This window comes from Squalius cephalus (assembly GCF_949319135.1).
Source record: "Squalius cephalus genome assembly, chromosome: 17".
NCBI lineage: Eukaryota > Metazoa > Chordata > Actinopteri > Cypriniformes > Leuciscidae > Squalius > Squalius cephalus.
In genome coordinates, this window is record NC_137138.1 from 21,007,962 (window position 1) to 21,024,606 (window position 16,645).

The following is a 16,645-nucleotide window of genomic DNA, read 5'->3' on the forward strand; positions in this document are numbered from 1 at the left end:
CCCCAAAAATGTCATAAGATGATCAAGGTTAAAAAAAAATCCTTAGCAACGTTTTAAGGGGCCATTCACACTTGCGTCCATCTGTGTTGTTTTTCCCATGTAAACATTGTGACATATTTGACTGCTGCAATGCTTCTCGCTGTTTATTTAGCATCTTTCTCAAGTTAGTAGTAGTTTACATTCCATTTTGCTTCATCTATCTGATTTACATTTAGGGCCTATTCATTTAGAAGGATATAAATATTTTTGAACACACGAATGACACCAAAGGTTTATGATTTTTCAACATACGGTTCATTAAGGCACGGTCACATTTTTCAGCAAATTTTCACAGGCAAAAATCATTTCAATTGGAATCAACAAGATCTGGAATGTTGAAAGATTTCCCCAAGCAGATTTTTTAACAGGGTCCAGCTGGTCATGTGGATAATAGTCATCAGGATCTACTGTATACAGTAATGACAATATATTCAAGAATAATGGTAAAATTACCCAAATGATTGGTTAAACCCCATAGAAGAAGGTCACGTGGATTTTCCACGCTGGAAAACAGAAAGATGCTTGGCTCGAAAGTGACTTCTGTGTAAGCTGAAGTCTTCATACATAACTTCAATATTTGGCAATATTGTCCCACATGGGTGCTATAAATATTGCATGAAAAACTCACAGAAACAGTCTTTAATTCAATAATCCACAGAATACAGAGCAGAATAATTGGGGAAACATCCACTACACTAAGACAAGACAATACAAAGAACTGAACAAAACACACAGACTAAATGAGTTAATTAATGGAACGACATTTGAATGGAAAATCATTAATCAAGGGAACAAACTGGCGCACACTAGAAAACAAGGTCACACAGGCAAACAGGAAACACAATTAAGCTAAGCCAAAACAGAACATAACAGAATATAATGGTTACAGTAAGTCGAGGAGACACGGAGCCAGGGTGACACTGCAGGTCTGTTGGGCCAAGGTGGAGCAAAAGGCTCATGGGGCCGAGGCGGAGATGGGAATCCGGAAGACCTCTGTGGAGCAGGTGCGACAGAGGGCAACGTTGGAGCAGGAGTGAAGGTGAAGCTCGGTAGAGTTGAAGGGATGGTACAGGTTACAGGTGTAACCGGAAGCCTGGAATCCTGTGGTGGAACCAGGGTGACGCCTGACCAACGCGGAGATGGTAGGACAAAGGTGCCTGGCGGAACTGGTGGGATGATGGGCCATGGTGGAGATGAAGGAACATGATGCCAAGACGGAGCCGATGAGTCAGAGGACCGAGTTGGATCTGTGGCTCGGCGGCTGAAGGCGGAAACGGGGGATCATCATGCCTAGGTGGAGGTGAGGACTGGAAGAACTGAGGCGGATCCGCAACACTGCAGGGAGCCAATAACTAAGGATGAGCCGAGGGACTGACAGGAACCAGTGGAGGAAAGGCTGGGAGGGATCTCTGTAGACTTTGAGCTGGACAGAACCAGCGGGGACGCAGGAGAATTCTGAGCTGGGCGGAACCGGGGAAGGGAGAATTAGGGGTATTACTACCTCAAATTCATCCAAAATATTTCCAGAGGCCAGGCATCACTTATTCACAGTGGAGGGAGTGTGGGTGGAGCTTCCATCCATGTCCTCAAACTCCACAAGCATTCCTTCAGAGACGAGTGTTATTGCCGGCTAGCGCACCTGGTCAGACATGTCCTGGGGCTCAGGCTTCGGAACGGGGCACAGCTCAGATGGGTCTTCTGGCTCATTGTTCGCGACAGGTACTAGCTCGCTGAGGCTGGAGATGTAGATGAAGGTCAGGATAGTGTATCTGGCACGTCAATTCCAAAAACTCCCTGATGTGAGCAGTCCTTCTGTTCCAGGCATAGCAGGTGAACTGCAGGTAAGTCCATGGTGAAATGAGGAGGGGAAAAAGGGAAAAACGTAGCAAATAATCCTTTTGTTTTCGGTCCAGTTCTTTGTCACGTGTGGGTGCTATAAATATCACACAAAGACAAAGAACTACGTGAAACAGACTTTAATTAAGAAATCCACAGAATAATGGGAAAAACACATTCACTACACTAAGGGTACGTTTACACGACAACGATATGCTTAAATGCTGTACACAGAGTTTTCTGCGTACAGCCGAACACCATTGTTAAAACAATCCCCATTCACATGGATCTGCGAAAACGAAAAAAAAAAACCCCACTGTATTCTGCTGCCAGGCCATTAAACACTATAGATTGAACACGTAAAATGCATGTGTATAACGTCATCGTTTTCAGAGATTCACGTCTTTGTTATTCACACAGAGACTGTTTTCAAAAACGTGCACTTTGAAACCCGTTTCCAAAAATTTGCGTTTGCATTTCAGGCACCCAAAAAGCTGTTGTTGTGTAAATGAACAGCCAAAATGCATAAAAAGTTTTATGTTTTTAGTTGAAAACGGTGTCGTGTAAACAGCCACAAGACCAGACAAAGAACTGAACAAAACAGAGTATATATACACAGACTAAATAAGTTAATTGAATGAGAGGTGAACGGAATCATTAATCAAGGGAACAAAAGCCCTATTCGGACGGGACTTGGTTTTCAGGGGGTCATTAGAGAAATTCACGTTTCACAGATGTACTGTACTTTGCGATTTTAATCCCATCCGAATCTGCCAAGTCAGTGTTTTTCTCACACAACCTCAGTAAAAATTCCAGAGCAAATTATCTACTGTTTTTCGGCAAAATCTAATCCTGTCCAAATGCGAATGTCTGTGATTGCGGATTCTAACGCTTCTCCTCGTGTGTTTTTGACCTATCTGAGCTACCATTTCCACACCAATCTTCGGCATGCTTTTATTTAGTTTGAATATGAATGGTATTAACATACATCATACTAGTGTTGTCCTAAGTACCTACTTTGGTACCAAGTCGGTACTGAAATTTAAAAAATGTGACAATACCAGCATTTCCTTCTAGCATTTTGAGTGTCTGCTTTCATCTGTGTAAGCCCTCAGTGAAAACAACATGTTGTTGATCATTGTAGCCAATTACAGACATATACTGTATGTTGAGCACGTGAACGCAATGGCAAACCAGTGGTGTTTAAGAATCCGTTCAATTTAAAAAATTTAAATTTTCAGTACTTTTGACAACATTACGTCAAGAACACCTTGCATGACCTTCTGTAATGCCCACGTCTAGAAAACACACTCGACCTCTGTAATAAACATAGAGATGTTAGTCCCGTCCGAATCTGTACATGAAATCACAGAAGTCGAGTGATAAGAATTGTAACTCAAACATCGTTTAGAAAACTAGATCTGTTCGAATAGAGCTAAACTGGCACACACTAGAATACTAGGTCACACAAACAGGAACAGGGAAAACAGAAGCTGAAACACAATGAAACTAAACCAAAACAGAACATAATAGCATATAACCATTACTAATATGGAGTGGACCTTTTTTGCCTGCAAAACTTTGCTGTTAATGTGACCACACTTTTATCAAAATCCAAAAATCCAATACAAAATCAAGTAATTTCAATATGAATACACGCAATCAGGAATTTCTCATGAGGGCGAAAGATTTCCGCACATAGATTGTGCATCGGGTTCAAGTTGGCCACAGAAAATGACAAATGTGACTGCACTTTTACTCATTGTTCTTGGGCAGTTAACTCTATACATACTGCAATGCAATGGATAGTTAAAGCAAGTTGACTTGAGAAGTTCTGAGAAGAGGGACCAGATGTTGAAAAATAATTCCACAGATAAAAGATACATTAAACCAGCTTTTTTTGGCTGGTCTTTGCTTGGTTTAAGCTGGTCAAGCTGGTCTCCTAGGCTGGTCAATAGTGTAAAGCTAGCTAGTCTGCCTGCCTCACCAGCTGACCAAAACTCATCTAAAACCAGCAAATCAGCTCAAGCTGGTTTCATTTTGTTTTAAGCAGAGTCAATAAACCTTTAAAGGTAGGACAATGACTATCAACATGACTTTTCCATCACAGGTTAGAGAAATATGGCACAGTTTGTGAAAAATAAGATTTATGGATATCTTAATTTTAAAATAATGAAATGTGCAACCATTGTTCATTCGAGTACATTCAAACAGCAAAACATCTGAGAAATTTTGCTTTAAATCAGGTTCAAACTGTACGATTTTACCACCCAAGATAAATTTTGGGATCATTCAAGATGTCTCTTTTTGTAGCGCAAAATCTGAGGTCTTTGTGTGACACGTGTATTCACTATGGGACAAATCATTTTCTACACAATGACACAGCCTCCAATGAAATTGTGGCGGTGAAATTTTCCGTCACAGTCACACAGTGTGACCGCTCGTGCAAGCTGTCAAGGGCACCACTGGGGCCGAAGACTTGCCTATGATGTGTTTATGACTTATGACGTCACACAGTGTTCCATGACTTTTATCCCAGATCTCATTGGGATCATGTACAAAAACCGTAAAGGACTGGAAAAATCATACAGTATGTGCCCGGTTTAAATGAAGCTTAAACCACCAGATCTCCACAACAGAAAGCTTCTTACAACCCTGCATTCATCCCATGTGTTTTTAAAGTAGCTAAATGTGATAAACCTCTGGGTCATCTTCAGAAAAAGCCTTGACAATGGTCATTTTTCTTTCCGATCAGATGGCTTAAACAGATACAACATGAAAGATTGAGATCTGAGGTTATTTCCTGTAAAAATATTGTATATGCCAAAAGAGAGTGTAAAGGCCATGAAACCACTTAAAAATATACTCACAAAATACCACAGGGATAAAGGAAAGGAAATCTATCAGTCTCCTGGTTTTCGTTTGAGTCTTTGAAGCAGGAAGTCTTTTTGTCTTTTCTCTGCAAGGAGCTCTTGAATTCTTTTATTATGCGTTCTCTCACGGAACGGCACTCGCTTTTTGGGGACAAAGTGGTTGAGTGCAACCTCGTTCGGACTGACAATCCTGTAGGGCACGTCGATGGAGTTATTCTCCTTCTTGTCTTCTGACCGATGGAGACTAACAATGGCAGGAGGGCTCGTTGTTGCAGTAATGTTTGGCGGTAGCGTTGTCATATCCGTTGTCTGGATGTTTTCATTCTCAGGTGTGCTTGTATACTGCGTAGTGGTTGACCAGCGCTCTGTAGACGATGAGATGAACTCATGAGATTCTGATTCCGAGAAGTGTTCAGCTGAGACGTCGGTCCAGGTTTCGTCCTCGTAGAAGGGGGTGCTGGTTTCCTCTTCGTAGTCGAGTGTGCTGGGACGCTTAGTGTCCACAGTGACAGAAACAGTGGTGAAAGTGATTGTGGTTCTTTGTTTTAGGGTCATTGGGTTCAGAGTGGTTGTGTGGCCCCAAGATGCGGGGTTGGTGCTGATGTTTCTCCATCTGATGACTGATGGTGTGATTGTTGTGCTGGGCTTCTGTGAGGTCCCGTACAGCTGTGTCATGTGAACGGGAGATGTTGCAGTGGGAGTTATGGGTGGGGCAACAGTGGTGTAGATCCAGGGTCTGGTCAGGTTGAATTCAGAGGTGTAGTTGCCTTCGTTGCAGGACTTGCAGCACATCTGCCTGTAGCCAAGGTTGGAGCAGTACTTACTGAGAACCTCCATTCGACAGATCACAGACTTGTCTCCTTTACAGCGGGACCCTGATAAAATAAACCAGCAGGAGACTGACGTCAGTACAATAATGGGGGAAAAAAGAAAATGTATTAAATATAACATAACAATATACACTACCAGTCAAATGTTTTGGATCGGTAAGATTTTTTATGCTTTTAAAAGAAGTCTCTTCTGCTCACCAAGGCTGCATTTATTTGGAATATAATATTGTGAAATATTATTACAATTTAAAACATCTGTTTTCTATGTGAATATATAGTAAAGTGTAATTTATTCCTGTGACCAAAGCTGAATCTTCAGGATTCTTTGATGAATGGAAAGTTCAAAAGAACAGAATTTATCTGAAATAGAACGTTCTTGTAACATTAAACACTACCGTTCGAAAGTTTGGGGTCAGTAAGCATTTTTAATAATTTTTTTGGGAGAAAGAAATGAAAAAGTTTCATCAAGCATGAATTAAATTGATCCAAAGTAACAGTAAAGACATTTATAATGTTACAAAAGATTCTGTTTCAAATAAATGCTGTTCTTTTGAACTTTCTATTTATCAAACTGTTTTCAATATTGATAATAATAATTAATGTTTTTTGAGCATCAAATATGCATATTAGAATGATTTCTGAAGGATTACGTGACACTGAAGACTGGAGTAATGATGCTGAAAATTCAGCTTCATTCACAGGATTAAATTTTAAATTGTCATAATATTTAACAATATACATTTTTTTTCTGTTATAAATGCAGCCTTGGTGAGCAGAAGGGACTTATTTTAAAAACATAAAAAATCTTACCAATCCAAAACTTCTTAGTGTGTGTATATATATATATATATATTATTATCTGTATGTATATATATATATATATATATATATATATATATATATATATATTATTTTCATATTTTATTAATATAATATAAAAGATTTATGAAATATGAAAATGAACAAACAAGAGGCTTAGTGCCGAGTAAAGTCAATACAAGAGAAATAAATAAAAAAATCAAACAAATTCAAAATATGTAATATATTAAGAAAATATAATATAAACATAAAAATAATATAATAATAATGTAAAAAAATATATGAAATAAGAAAATGAAAGATGCAGAACACCAGGAAATGAGGGGGGAAAAGTGCAATGAAAATACAGTTAGTCCCACTAAGTAAAACAGCAACAAAAAAATATAGAGCAAGAGCACATATTCAGAGGGTTTAAGTATTCAATATATTAGTTGACCCTTTATTCCCATAAACACAGCCGACAAGAAACCACATAGTTACATAGAGACTTCCTGTCAAATATAGAGCGTATACAAGACAACACATACTACTTTTCTTAGTACAATGTAAACTGCTTTGAAATGTCACACCATTCACAGTTTAGTAAACATTTTGGTAAAACATCTCAACACCATCAAATCCATTGAAAAACTGACAATTTTGAGTATTATAGTTATAAAAAAAAAGGAAAAATGGCACATCCTGAATTACATTTAAACAATCACAAAACGTAACCGCACGTACTGTAATGTTATTTAATGCTACACTGGAATGAAAGAGCCATGACAAATAAGACCTACAGAGGCCAGCATTCAGCAGAGATCTGACTACAGGCCACATGCTGCCTTCAACACCCTCTCTGATATTTAAACAGTTTTAAATACTTCAATAATGTGTCCAGATGTGAGGTGGTTTGAATATGTAATTCCAGAAACGTGCTGGAAGAACTGTTGAAAACAAATGCTACCGTTAATGCCTTTTACTGTAAAGTTTGTATCGAAGTCTCGTGTGTTTAAATAAAGGAGGATTTTCAGCCTAGACCCTGTTATATTTCTTCCAGTTACTCCGAGTACAAGCATTCCCATAAAAAAATAAAAAATAAAACAGGACCACACACACACACACACTTTATAATCCTTTAAAATATCATTGTAACTTTAAATACTCTTTTCATTATGATATATACTATATGCATCTCAAATCATTACTTTCCAGGCAAGGAAACATGGCCTGTAAGGTCAAAATACATAGATAAATACAATATATTACTTTTATTAATGGTGTAAGAGATAACAGTCATTGAATATGTTATTAACGTTACTAAGTATGTTCAACATCATTTAATATATACACATAATCGCTGTATAGTTTTAAAAAAGGCCTTTAGACATTGTCTGCATCGCTAAAGCTTCGTCTTTCCTCAGACTCATAATCATACAGCAGTGAGAGACTGTGATATAACCGAAGATCTGAGGAGCAGCAACTGTCTACACTCCCTTAGCTGTAAACATCCATATTCGTTGCTGTTCTTTTCTTTAGCTGCCTCTTTTTCGGAATTCAGTGGGCATGCAAACGTAAACTCGTGTCCCTTCAACCTTAAATAAGGCAAAAATGTCTGATGTGAGTGGAAACTAATTACGCAGAAGCATGAGGTATTTTTTATCCTTCAATACGACATCAAACGCCGGCACGCAACCGATTTATAAAATAAAATGCGAGTGTTAAAGCGTGCACCATCATCATATAGAAAATGAAATGAAATTGCTTTTAATGATTCCTTCTATATACTCAGTTCTTAAACCATTCTTCAAGAAAATATATACAAAAATACATGACATTTAACAGTCAAAATAAAGAAAGATTATGGCTCACATTGCCATTTTAGTGATATATTGTTTATGCTCATTTTGTATACGTATTGAATTGACAAATTGACTGAAATGCACCAGTTGCTTTCAGTACTGGACCAACTCCCTCACACAGGAGTTTGTTTCATAGAGTTCGTTGAATGATTCACCCTGGAAGTCGTCACAACAGTCATATCCATATTACCTGACGTAGCACAACCATCATGGCTTCTCAAAACAAGGCCCCTTCCGCACTTTTAGGCCGTGTTTTGCCCTCAGCCCTGCAGAAGACCATGTACAGAGCGAACAAGGGCAGAGGAAAGAAACAGCCTGCAGAATTCCCTCGAACGAAGGAAATGTTAAGACTCTGAGAGGGACAGAAAAGCGCTCAAGGCAGAGTGTAACAGAGCCATAGTGTAAGAGAGAGAGGCAGGGTCCAGGAAAGAGCGGCCATGCAGCACACAGCAGGCTGAGGACTGGAGACGGGACGTTTACTTGATGAGATCTTGGGCGCTGGGAACTCGGGGTCAGCTCTGGAGAGCCACTGGATGAGGAAGTTCCCTCTTTCATCTGGGAGTTGGGAGAGAGGATTTAAGAACAGGGTTATTGTGGTTTTAATGGAGTCTTGAAGGATTAGTTCACTTTTAAATAAAAATTTCCTGATAATTTACTCACTCCCATGTCATCCAAGATGTTCTTGTCTTTCTTTCTTCAGTCGAAAAGAAATGAAGGTTTTTGAGGAAAACATTCCAGGATTTTTCTTCATGTAATGGAGTTCAATGGCAAGCAACGTTTTGAAGGTCCAAATCTCAGTCTCAATGCAGCTTCAAAGGCTCGACATGATCCCAGTCGAGAAATAAGGGTCTTATCTAGCTAAACGATTGGTCATTTTCTAAAAATAAAATAAAAATTATATACTTTTTAACCACAAATGCCCATCTTGTACCATCTCTGAGATGCGCCACGCATTACATCATCACATTGGAAAGGTCACGCGTGACATCGTTAAACTTCCAGGATATGCCTGGAAAAGGACCATTTTGAACAATAAACCCTTATTTGTCGACTGGGATCGTGTCGAGCCTTTGAAGCTGCATTGAGACTGACATTTGGACCTTCAAACCGTTGGTTGCCATTGAAGTCCATTATATGGAGAAAAATCCTGGAATGTTTTCCTCAAAACCTTAATTTCTTTTCGACTTAAGAAAGAAAGACATGGACATCTTGGATGACATGGGGGTGAGTAAATTATCAGGAAACTTTTATTTGAAAGTGAACCACTCCTTTAAGTGAATTCTGAGGAGCTGTATAGACACTCACTTGAACACGGTGTCAGCAGACACGGTCTGATGTTCTCAGGCTTGGTGTCCATGCAGATGCCGATGGCATTATCAGGGGTGCTGCACATGACCTGCCGCTCCTGAGTCCCATTACCACAGGTCACTGAGCACTGCACATACATACACATATAAACATATAGCAGAATGTGACAATAATCCTCATTAACTTATAAACAGACTGCATTATGTTAAACATGACATTACGAGAATGCTTGTTTTGGGAATGTTTTGAAAATAAGGTTGTTACTGTACATTAGGATATAAAAGTAATCATATTTTAATAATAAAATCAAAATTGCAAGGAAAAAAAGTCACAGCATAAAAGTAACCTCAAAAGGGACACCCTTAAAAATATACCCAGAAATGGGCTTTCTTTCTTCTGTGGAACATAATAGACATTTTAAGGAATGTCTCTGTTTTTTGTTAACTGTTTCCCTGCCAAACACAGAATTTCCCGTTATTTGTGAGAAAACGCTTCCCCCGCCAAACACTCAATTTTCTGTTTCCGTGTTTTCAGTGTTATACGGTAGGGGGCGCTTTGACATTTTCTGAAAGAGCACTGAATATCCTGATCAAAACACAGGGGAAGAAGATGCAGAAACAAGCGATCTCATATGTAATCATATGCATATGTAAAATAATGCGATCAAGAGTTATTGCAATGGAAGTAAATGGTGACCAAAACAGCTTGGTCACCAACATTCTTCAAAATATATTTTGTGTTCCACAGAAAAATAAAAAAATATATAATAATAATAATATTAAACAGGTTTGGAATGACATGAGGGTGAGTTAATGATAACAGAATTTTCAGTTTTGGGGAAACTATTCTTTTAACATAACTAATAATGATGGTACAGTTGGACCTGAACTATTGTATAAAAACATATTATTTTGCCGTTCATAGGGATACACCGTATATTCAAATTATTATTTATTATTAAAACTATTTTGTCTAAAAATGTAAAAAATAAAGCACTAAACACTAAAATCAATTTTAAATGCTACAATTGAATAGCTTTGAGCACTAGATGGTGACAAAAATATGGGAAAACAGCATGTACAATTAAATATCCAATTGATACTTTGCAGTCACGTGATATCTGGCGGGCAACAAACACGGTTAGTGCATCCAATCGCACAACAACTATCTGGCATGTCGTGTACACCTCAAAACACCAACTTTTGTATATTAAAACTGGCAACGTCCTGGCAAGGTCCTTGATTAGTTAACTGGTTTTCGTTGCTAGAGAATGACGTTCTTGCCCGCCAGCCAGTACAACTGACGTCATGTGCAAAGTATCAATATTGATCCAGAGTTTTTTTCTATGTTAAATGAAATAAAAAAACTAACTCGCCTGAGACCAAGGTCCATTTCTCCACTGTGCGGGGCATAGGTGACGATTACAGGGTCGTCGTCCTTCAGGCCGGTCGTCGTTGCAATATTTGGCATTGATGGCTTTATATGAACCATCCAGTTCAGGTCTCACACAGCGCACAGGTCGAGTCTGAGAACCGGTCTTACCACATGATTTACTGCACTCCTCCCATTCTCCTGTCACCCAGCTGATATACACAATACACATTTAAAAAATGTCCACAAACCCCCATATTCCTTACACCATCATCTGTCACTCATTGTGTGTTCAAGTACAATTGTATGATATTGGTTTGAAAACTACCACATGGTGAACCTCATTAGCTTACATTGGTTCTGAGCACTCCTTCTGGTTGCAAGCTCGACTGATGGCACGGGGTTTGGGTATGTTGGCGCAGAGTGTGCGGTGTACCATTTTGCCATCCGACTTCCTCCGGCATCCAAAACGTGTGTACTGTTTCCCTGCAAGCCAGACAAATAGACAAAAGACCACAATACAAGCTGTTGTCTTCTACGGTTGATCCAAGTTTCATTCAAAGCTTGTGTCTGTCAGGGTTGTCCCATGTTCAGAGGTGAACTGAGAATTACATTATTTTATCAGTTTTCCTCAATTTGAATTGAATTGTAATTCAAACCTTAATTTAAGGAATTAAAATTAAATAACAAACAATCAATACTTTTACTTTTCAGTATGAATTATACACAAATATGTTCATATATGGTAATACTTTACTAATACTTTTATATTGCTACAAAATATTAATGTTACAAATAAATGCTGTTAAAATACTTTATATTAATAAAAAAATCCATAAAAATGAATCACGGTGTCCATAATAATATTAAGCAGCACACCTGTTTTCAACATTGCTAATAATATAAATGTTTTTTTGAGCACTAAATCAGCATATTAGAGTGATTTCTGAAGGATCATGTGACACTGAAGACTGGAGAAATGATGCTGAAAATTCAGCTTTGCCATCACAGGAATAAATTAAAAATGTTAAAATATTAATTAATAGAAAAGTTATTTTAAATTGTAATCAATTGTGAAAAATCACAATATTTTTTTTTATTAATTTTTACACAAGATCATTTTTTCTAAAACATATAAAAAAAAATCTTACCAACCCCAAACTTTTTAATGGTTATGTACATAAAACTTTTTAATTTGTTTGAAATGCTACCTATTCAAAAATGTATTTTTAAATGAGTTTTTAATTGTCATTCCTAACTAAATTCTAATTTACATTACAATCTAATGACATTGTCAAATCAATTTAAATTCTAAGTCTATTGAAAGTGAATTGAAAATGAGAAATATTCTTCTATATTGCTGTGTACCTCCGCCACATGGCTTGGAACAGTGCGACCACTTCCTGAGAGCCCACTCGAAGTAAATTGTGTCGTCCTGAGGCAGGGTGTTCTCCATTGATGAGTGCGGGTCTTCAGGCAGGATGTATTTGTATGAAAGCGTGACTTTAGAAATGCTCTGAGATTGAACCTGGAGAAGATGTTTGATATTGGAGAAGTATGTTACTTTTATAAAATACATTCTATTGACTAGCCTTATTGCTATCATGTGATTTAACCTTAATTGTACTTACCAAGTAGGCATAGTTAACCCAAATATTTTAATTCATTTAACTTAATTTACTCACCCTCATGCCATCCTCAATGTAAATTACTTTCTTCAGATAAACACGAATGAAAATTTGTAGGAAAATAATCTGTAGACGCTTAAAAAACCACACACAGCGATTGTGACGGTAATCCATATGATATAACCCCACTGGATGAATTAATGTTTTCTGAAGCAAAAAAAAAGGTGTGTGTAAGAAAAATACAAAGTTATGTCATGAAACTCTAGATGGCACAGGCTGATTGGTCCTTAAAGCAACCTGCTGACAATCACATCGTTAACTACACGGAACCAGCTGATTGGTTCCTATAGCCTGGCAAGCTAGACCTACATCAAGATGTTAGGTCTGGCAACTCACCATAGACACGGCTCAATCCGAGGGGCAGGATAAACGGCTGTCTTTCAAATTCCCTCTGCACGCAATAGGACAGCGCTTCAACCAACCAGAGTGTTTGCCCAACAGCGGAGCTAACGTTAGTTGATAGATTCAACTTTTGCCATATCTGGCCGGCAAAACTACGAACACCTCTTCCTTTTTTAAGAATGACTTAAGGGCCGTTCTTTGCTCTTTTCTGAAAAACGTAACTCCAAGTCCTAAGCCAAAGCCGATTCGAAAGACTGTTCGCCAGCAGCAGCCATTCTTTGTTTTCAAGTAGCAGGGAACCATCGCGACTCTGTCATCATTATGTTAAGCCCGCCCCGCCTACTCTATACACGATGTGATTGGCTTGACCTAATTTTTTTTTTTCCAGCTCAAAAGTCAACGGAGAGTTGCTAGACTACCCTGGCTGCAAAATAAATTTTGCTGCCGCTAGGGTGCGTCTAGATTTCTAGGCTATGGTTCCTACTGTATGCATCTGCAGTCAATTAAATAACATTTAAACTGCTCAACATTTAAATAGTTAGTTAGTGTTTGCAACCAGTTTGCAGCGTACTTTCAGAGTTCCTCTGAAACCCTCCACCTTCCCCAGCTCCACCTGTATAGATCTGCTCCTGGCAATTTCATATATGCTATTTGTGCAGCAGCATGTCTAACATTCTCATAGCAGCGTGTCTGTGTATGTATTGGCAGTAGCAAGTCTGTGTACTTGCTCTGCAGCAGCAGCCTAGCAGATCTATTGCACCAAAACCAAATACATTAACATTGTCATATCCAATTGTAATGTTTTGTCTGAAGCCCCTTGACTTCACCACTAGATGCTGTTATTTCAACCCAGATTAATTCTCTCTTCATTAATAACATTACCATGCTAAAAGAGTTGTCATGATAGAAATACTAATCATTTCAACTTTTAAAAAAATATAAATGATTGCTTCCGGTCTTGTTATACGTGACGTACTGTAAGTGGAAGAAGTGGTGGTCCTCTGTGCTTCTGTGTTACTTCTTGTGCAATCTTCACAACGCCCTTACGTTTATGTTAAGCTGAACTTGTGAAAGCGCCTTTATACATTTTTCTCACACACCTATCGTTTCGCTTCTGAAGAAATTGATTCATCCACTGGGGTGGTATGTGATTAAATTAAATTAATTATGAATGTAAATGAAATAAAAAAATAATAATTCATTTTTGGGTGAACTACCGTCCAACTAGTAGTATTTAGAAATACACTAATATATCTAGTGCCCTTATTATCCCTGAACTTCCTTTAGGTTTAGTTCTGGATTTATAGTTGTCTACTTTGGTCATTTTGGATATAATGCTCATTCTCACCATTATGAGAACTCCATATTTGAGTGGTCCGGTGGTCTGGACCGTCTCCATGTCATCATTGTTAGAATACTCCCACGCCACGCCTTTCTCGATTACTGTACGTGACTCAGGAAAATCACCCTCGTCGTTCAGGAAAAGATGATCTGTGGCCTGGTTCTTCACCGCTAACAGTGGACAATTTAACATTAGGACAATCTCATCTCCATGCAGTCCAATTTATGCACCCAGTGAGAAAAAACAGGGATCAGTCTTCATCAAGCTGATTTTATATGCGTTTCTTGTACCTATAAATCACAATTTTGGAAGGCATTACTTCAAAGTAGCTAAGGTGCTTCACGGCCAATGAGCTGGAGCTCCTAATGTTATCAGTGCCAGGAGGAGTCCAAACCTCTCCATCAATAACAAACAGTGGGAGGCCAGACACTTGCACTATGGGGGCCAGTGTCGGAGTAATTAATCACACTGCCATTTACTGAGAATGAGCTTCTACCTAGAATATGTGGAGTTCCTTTGAATTCACGGATCTGTACGTGGCGTGCTCCTCTAGGAATCTCCAGGATCTTCAGAAAACCTAAGAATGAAATTCATAAAAGGCTAAATGAGATTTGAAAATGGAAGGATTTCCTGAATATGATGAAATTTTAGAATGAATCTGGGTTGAAAACATTGAGTGACCTGCTCATGGAGTCTGCAGCGAGGGCAGAAGCTCACCTGGTTTCCTTGTGCTGCGGGTGAAGTTTCCTTTGACAATCTTGCAGGTGGAGTTGTCTCCTCCACACACGCCACACTTATCGTCTTCTAGCTCCGATGCTATAACGTTGTCACAGCCCACTTTCTGTGCAGAGAGCAGGGTTTAAGAGAACCAAGAATATATAGAGAAATGTAGGTCCAACTTAGGTGCTGACCTTGGATAAGTTGAGCAGATTCACACAAATGTTATTTCATAAAATATTTTTTGCAAGAACTTTTTGGAATTCATTCAAGGTGCATTTTTTTCATTAAAGGCACAATATGTAAGATTTTTGGATTAAAATATCCAAAAACCACTAGAAAAATGTTATATTGAGTAACACTTTATTTTACAGTGTCATTGTTACATATGTTACATGTAATTACTGTAGTACTAACTATAAATTATGGCATAATTACATACAATTAACCCTCAACCAAACCCTCATCCTAATCCTAACCCTATAGTAAGTACATGTAGTTAATTAATATTACTCAGTACTTAAATGTATAATTACACTGTAATACTGACACCTTAAAGTGTAACCTTATATTGTAGATTTTGTTGACTTGTGTACTTATGTACTTGTGATTTTGAAGAATGTTTGGTGATTTTCGGTTTTATTATGTAGAAACCATGAAAACACCAAAGCCACTTTAATATATTATGTTTTATTAGACAGGTGAACAACTGTTTGGATACATTCAACAACAGAAAACCTTTAAATCTCGTTTTCTTGATTTACCGTGAGTACCATGTTTTACCATGCCTAATATCGATCTAGCTCCGTGTGCAAGAAACCGTCTCATAGTAGCCGCCAAGTGAATGCACAGAGTAGCATTATAACATAACTTTCAACAGACTGAAATGTATCTAATATGATAAACCAGCGCTGCGTTAACCCACATACGCATGACCGGAATACGCAAAAGCGGTCGTCTGCGGAATAATAAAAGCTCCACTGCTCTGTGTGTCGTGCTTGTCTCTCATTAGCAATCGCTCCAGCGGCTTCATTCCACTCCAACGGCTTTCAGCCCCACCCTGCTTCATGTAATGTTAATAAATCTTTAATAAATTAGCTCATCCGTGAATATGATTTCTGCCCGAGTCCCATCAGATTTTTTCCCCCGCCTGTAGAGGTGAAGACAACAACTCCCATGATTCTGCAAAATCACGGTGTCATCAAGCTACGCCTTTGTTTTGAGGAAAAACATGTTTTTCTCAGTAAAAACATCCAAAAAATATAATTTATACCAATACATAATTGCAAAGATAATTGCAAAAGACTTTTCTTCAGAGCAATTATATATAATTTCAATTTCTTCAAAATACTTCTACAAAATATTTACATTTGAACTAAAAGCCTTTGCTTTTGTGTGTGGTGCAGCAACCATAGCAGCAAATGTCCTTTTAAATGCTAAGACAACATTATGTGTGGATGGTACATTAGCTCTAAACTCAATCCTAATTCAAACCAGTACTCCTATTTGCCAATAAAATCAATAAAGTTAAAGATGTTTAGGTAGGAAACACTCTTAAGCACACAACTGAATGGAAACAATCACAGATCCTCTCTTTCCCTTACTGAGTGCCAGTGCCAGAACAAATTCAAACCATCCT

General features: G+C 38.2%; 1 protein-coding gene and 1 long non-coding RNA gene across 2 annotated transcripts in view; one reads left to right on the forward strand and one right to left on the reverse strand.

Annotated features, from left to right (window-relative positions):
• Nucleotides 1-16,645, forward strand: part of LOC307144857 — a 66,812-nt gene that overhangs the window by 42,736 nt on the left and 7,431 nt on the right. The gene's annotated exons all lie outside the window — the stretch shown is intronic.
• adamts2a (ADAM metallopeptidase with thrombospondin type 1 motif, 2a) overlaps nt 2,001-16,645 on the reverse strand; it is an 83,545-nt gene continuing 68,900 nt past the window's right edge. Inside the window, exons 14-22 of the mRNA XM_079847498.1 lie at nt 15,007-15,130; nt 14,786-14,866; nt 14,296-14,459; nt 12,286-12,445; nt 11,271-11,403; nt 10,922-11,129; nt 9,544-9,673; nt 8,719-8,793; nt 2,001-5,623 (exon numbers count right to left, since the gene is read on the reverse strand). Of these exons, the coding sequence (XP_079703624.1) occupies nt 4,779-5,623; nt 8,719-8,793; nt 9,544-9,673; nt 10,922-11,129; nt 11,271-11,403; nt 12,286-12,445; nt 14,296-14,459; nt 14,786-14,866; nt 15,007-15,130 (1,920 nt within the window). The 3' untranslated portion in view covers nt 2,001-4,778. The remainder of the gene's footprint in view (nt 5,624-8,718; nt 8,794-9,543; nt 9,674-10,921; nt 11,130-11,270; nt 11,404-12,285; nt 12,446-14,295; nt 14,460-14,785; nt 14,867-15,006; nt 15,131-16,645) is intronic.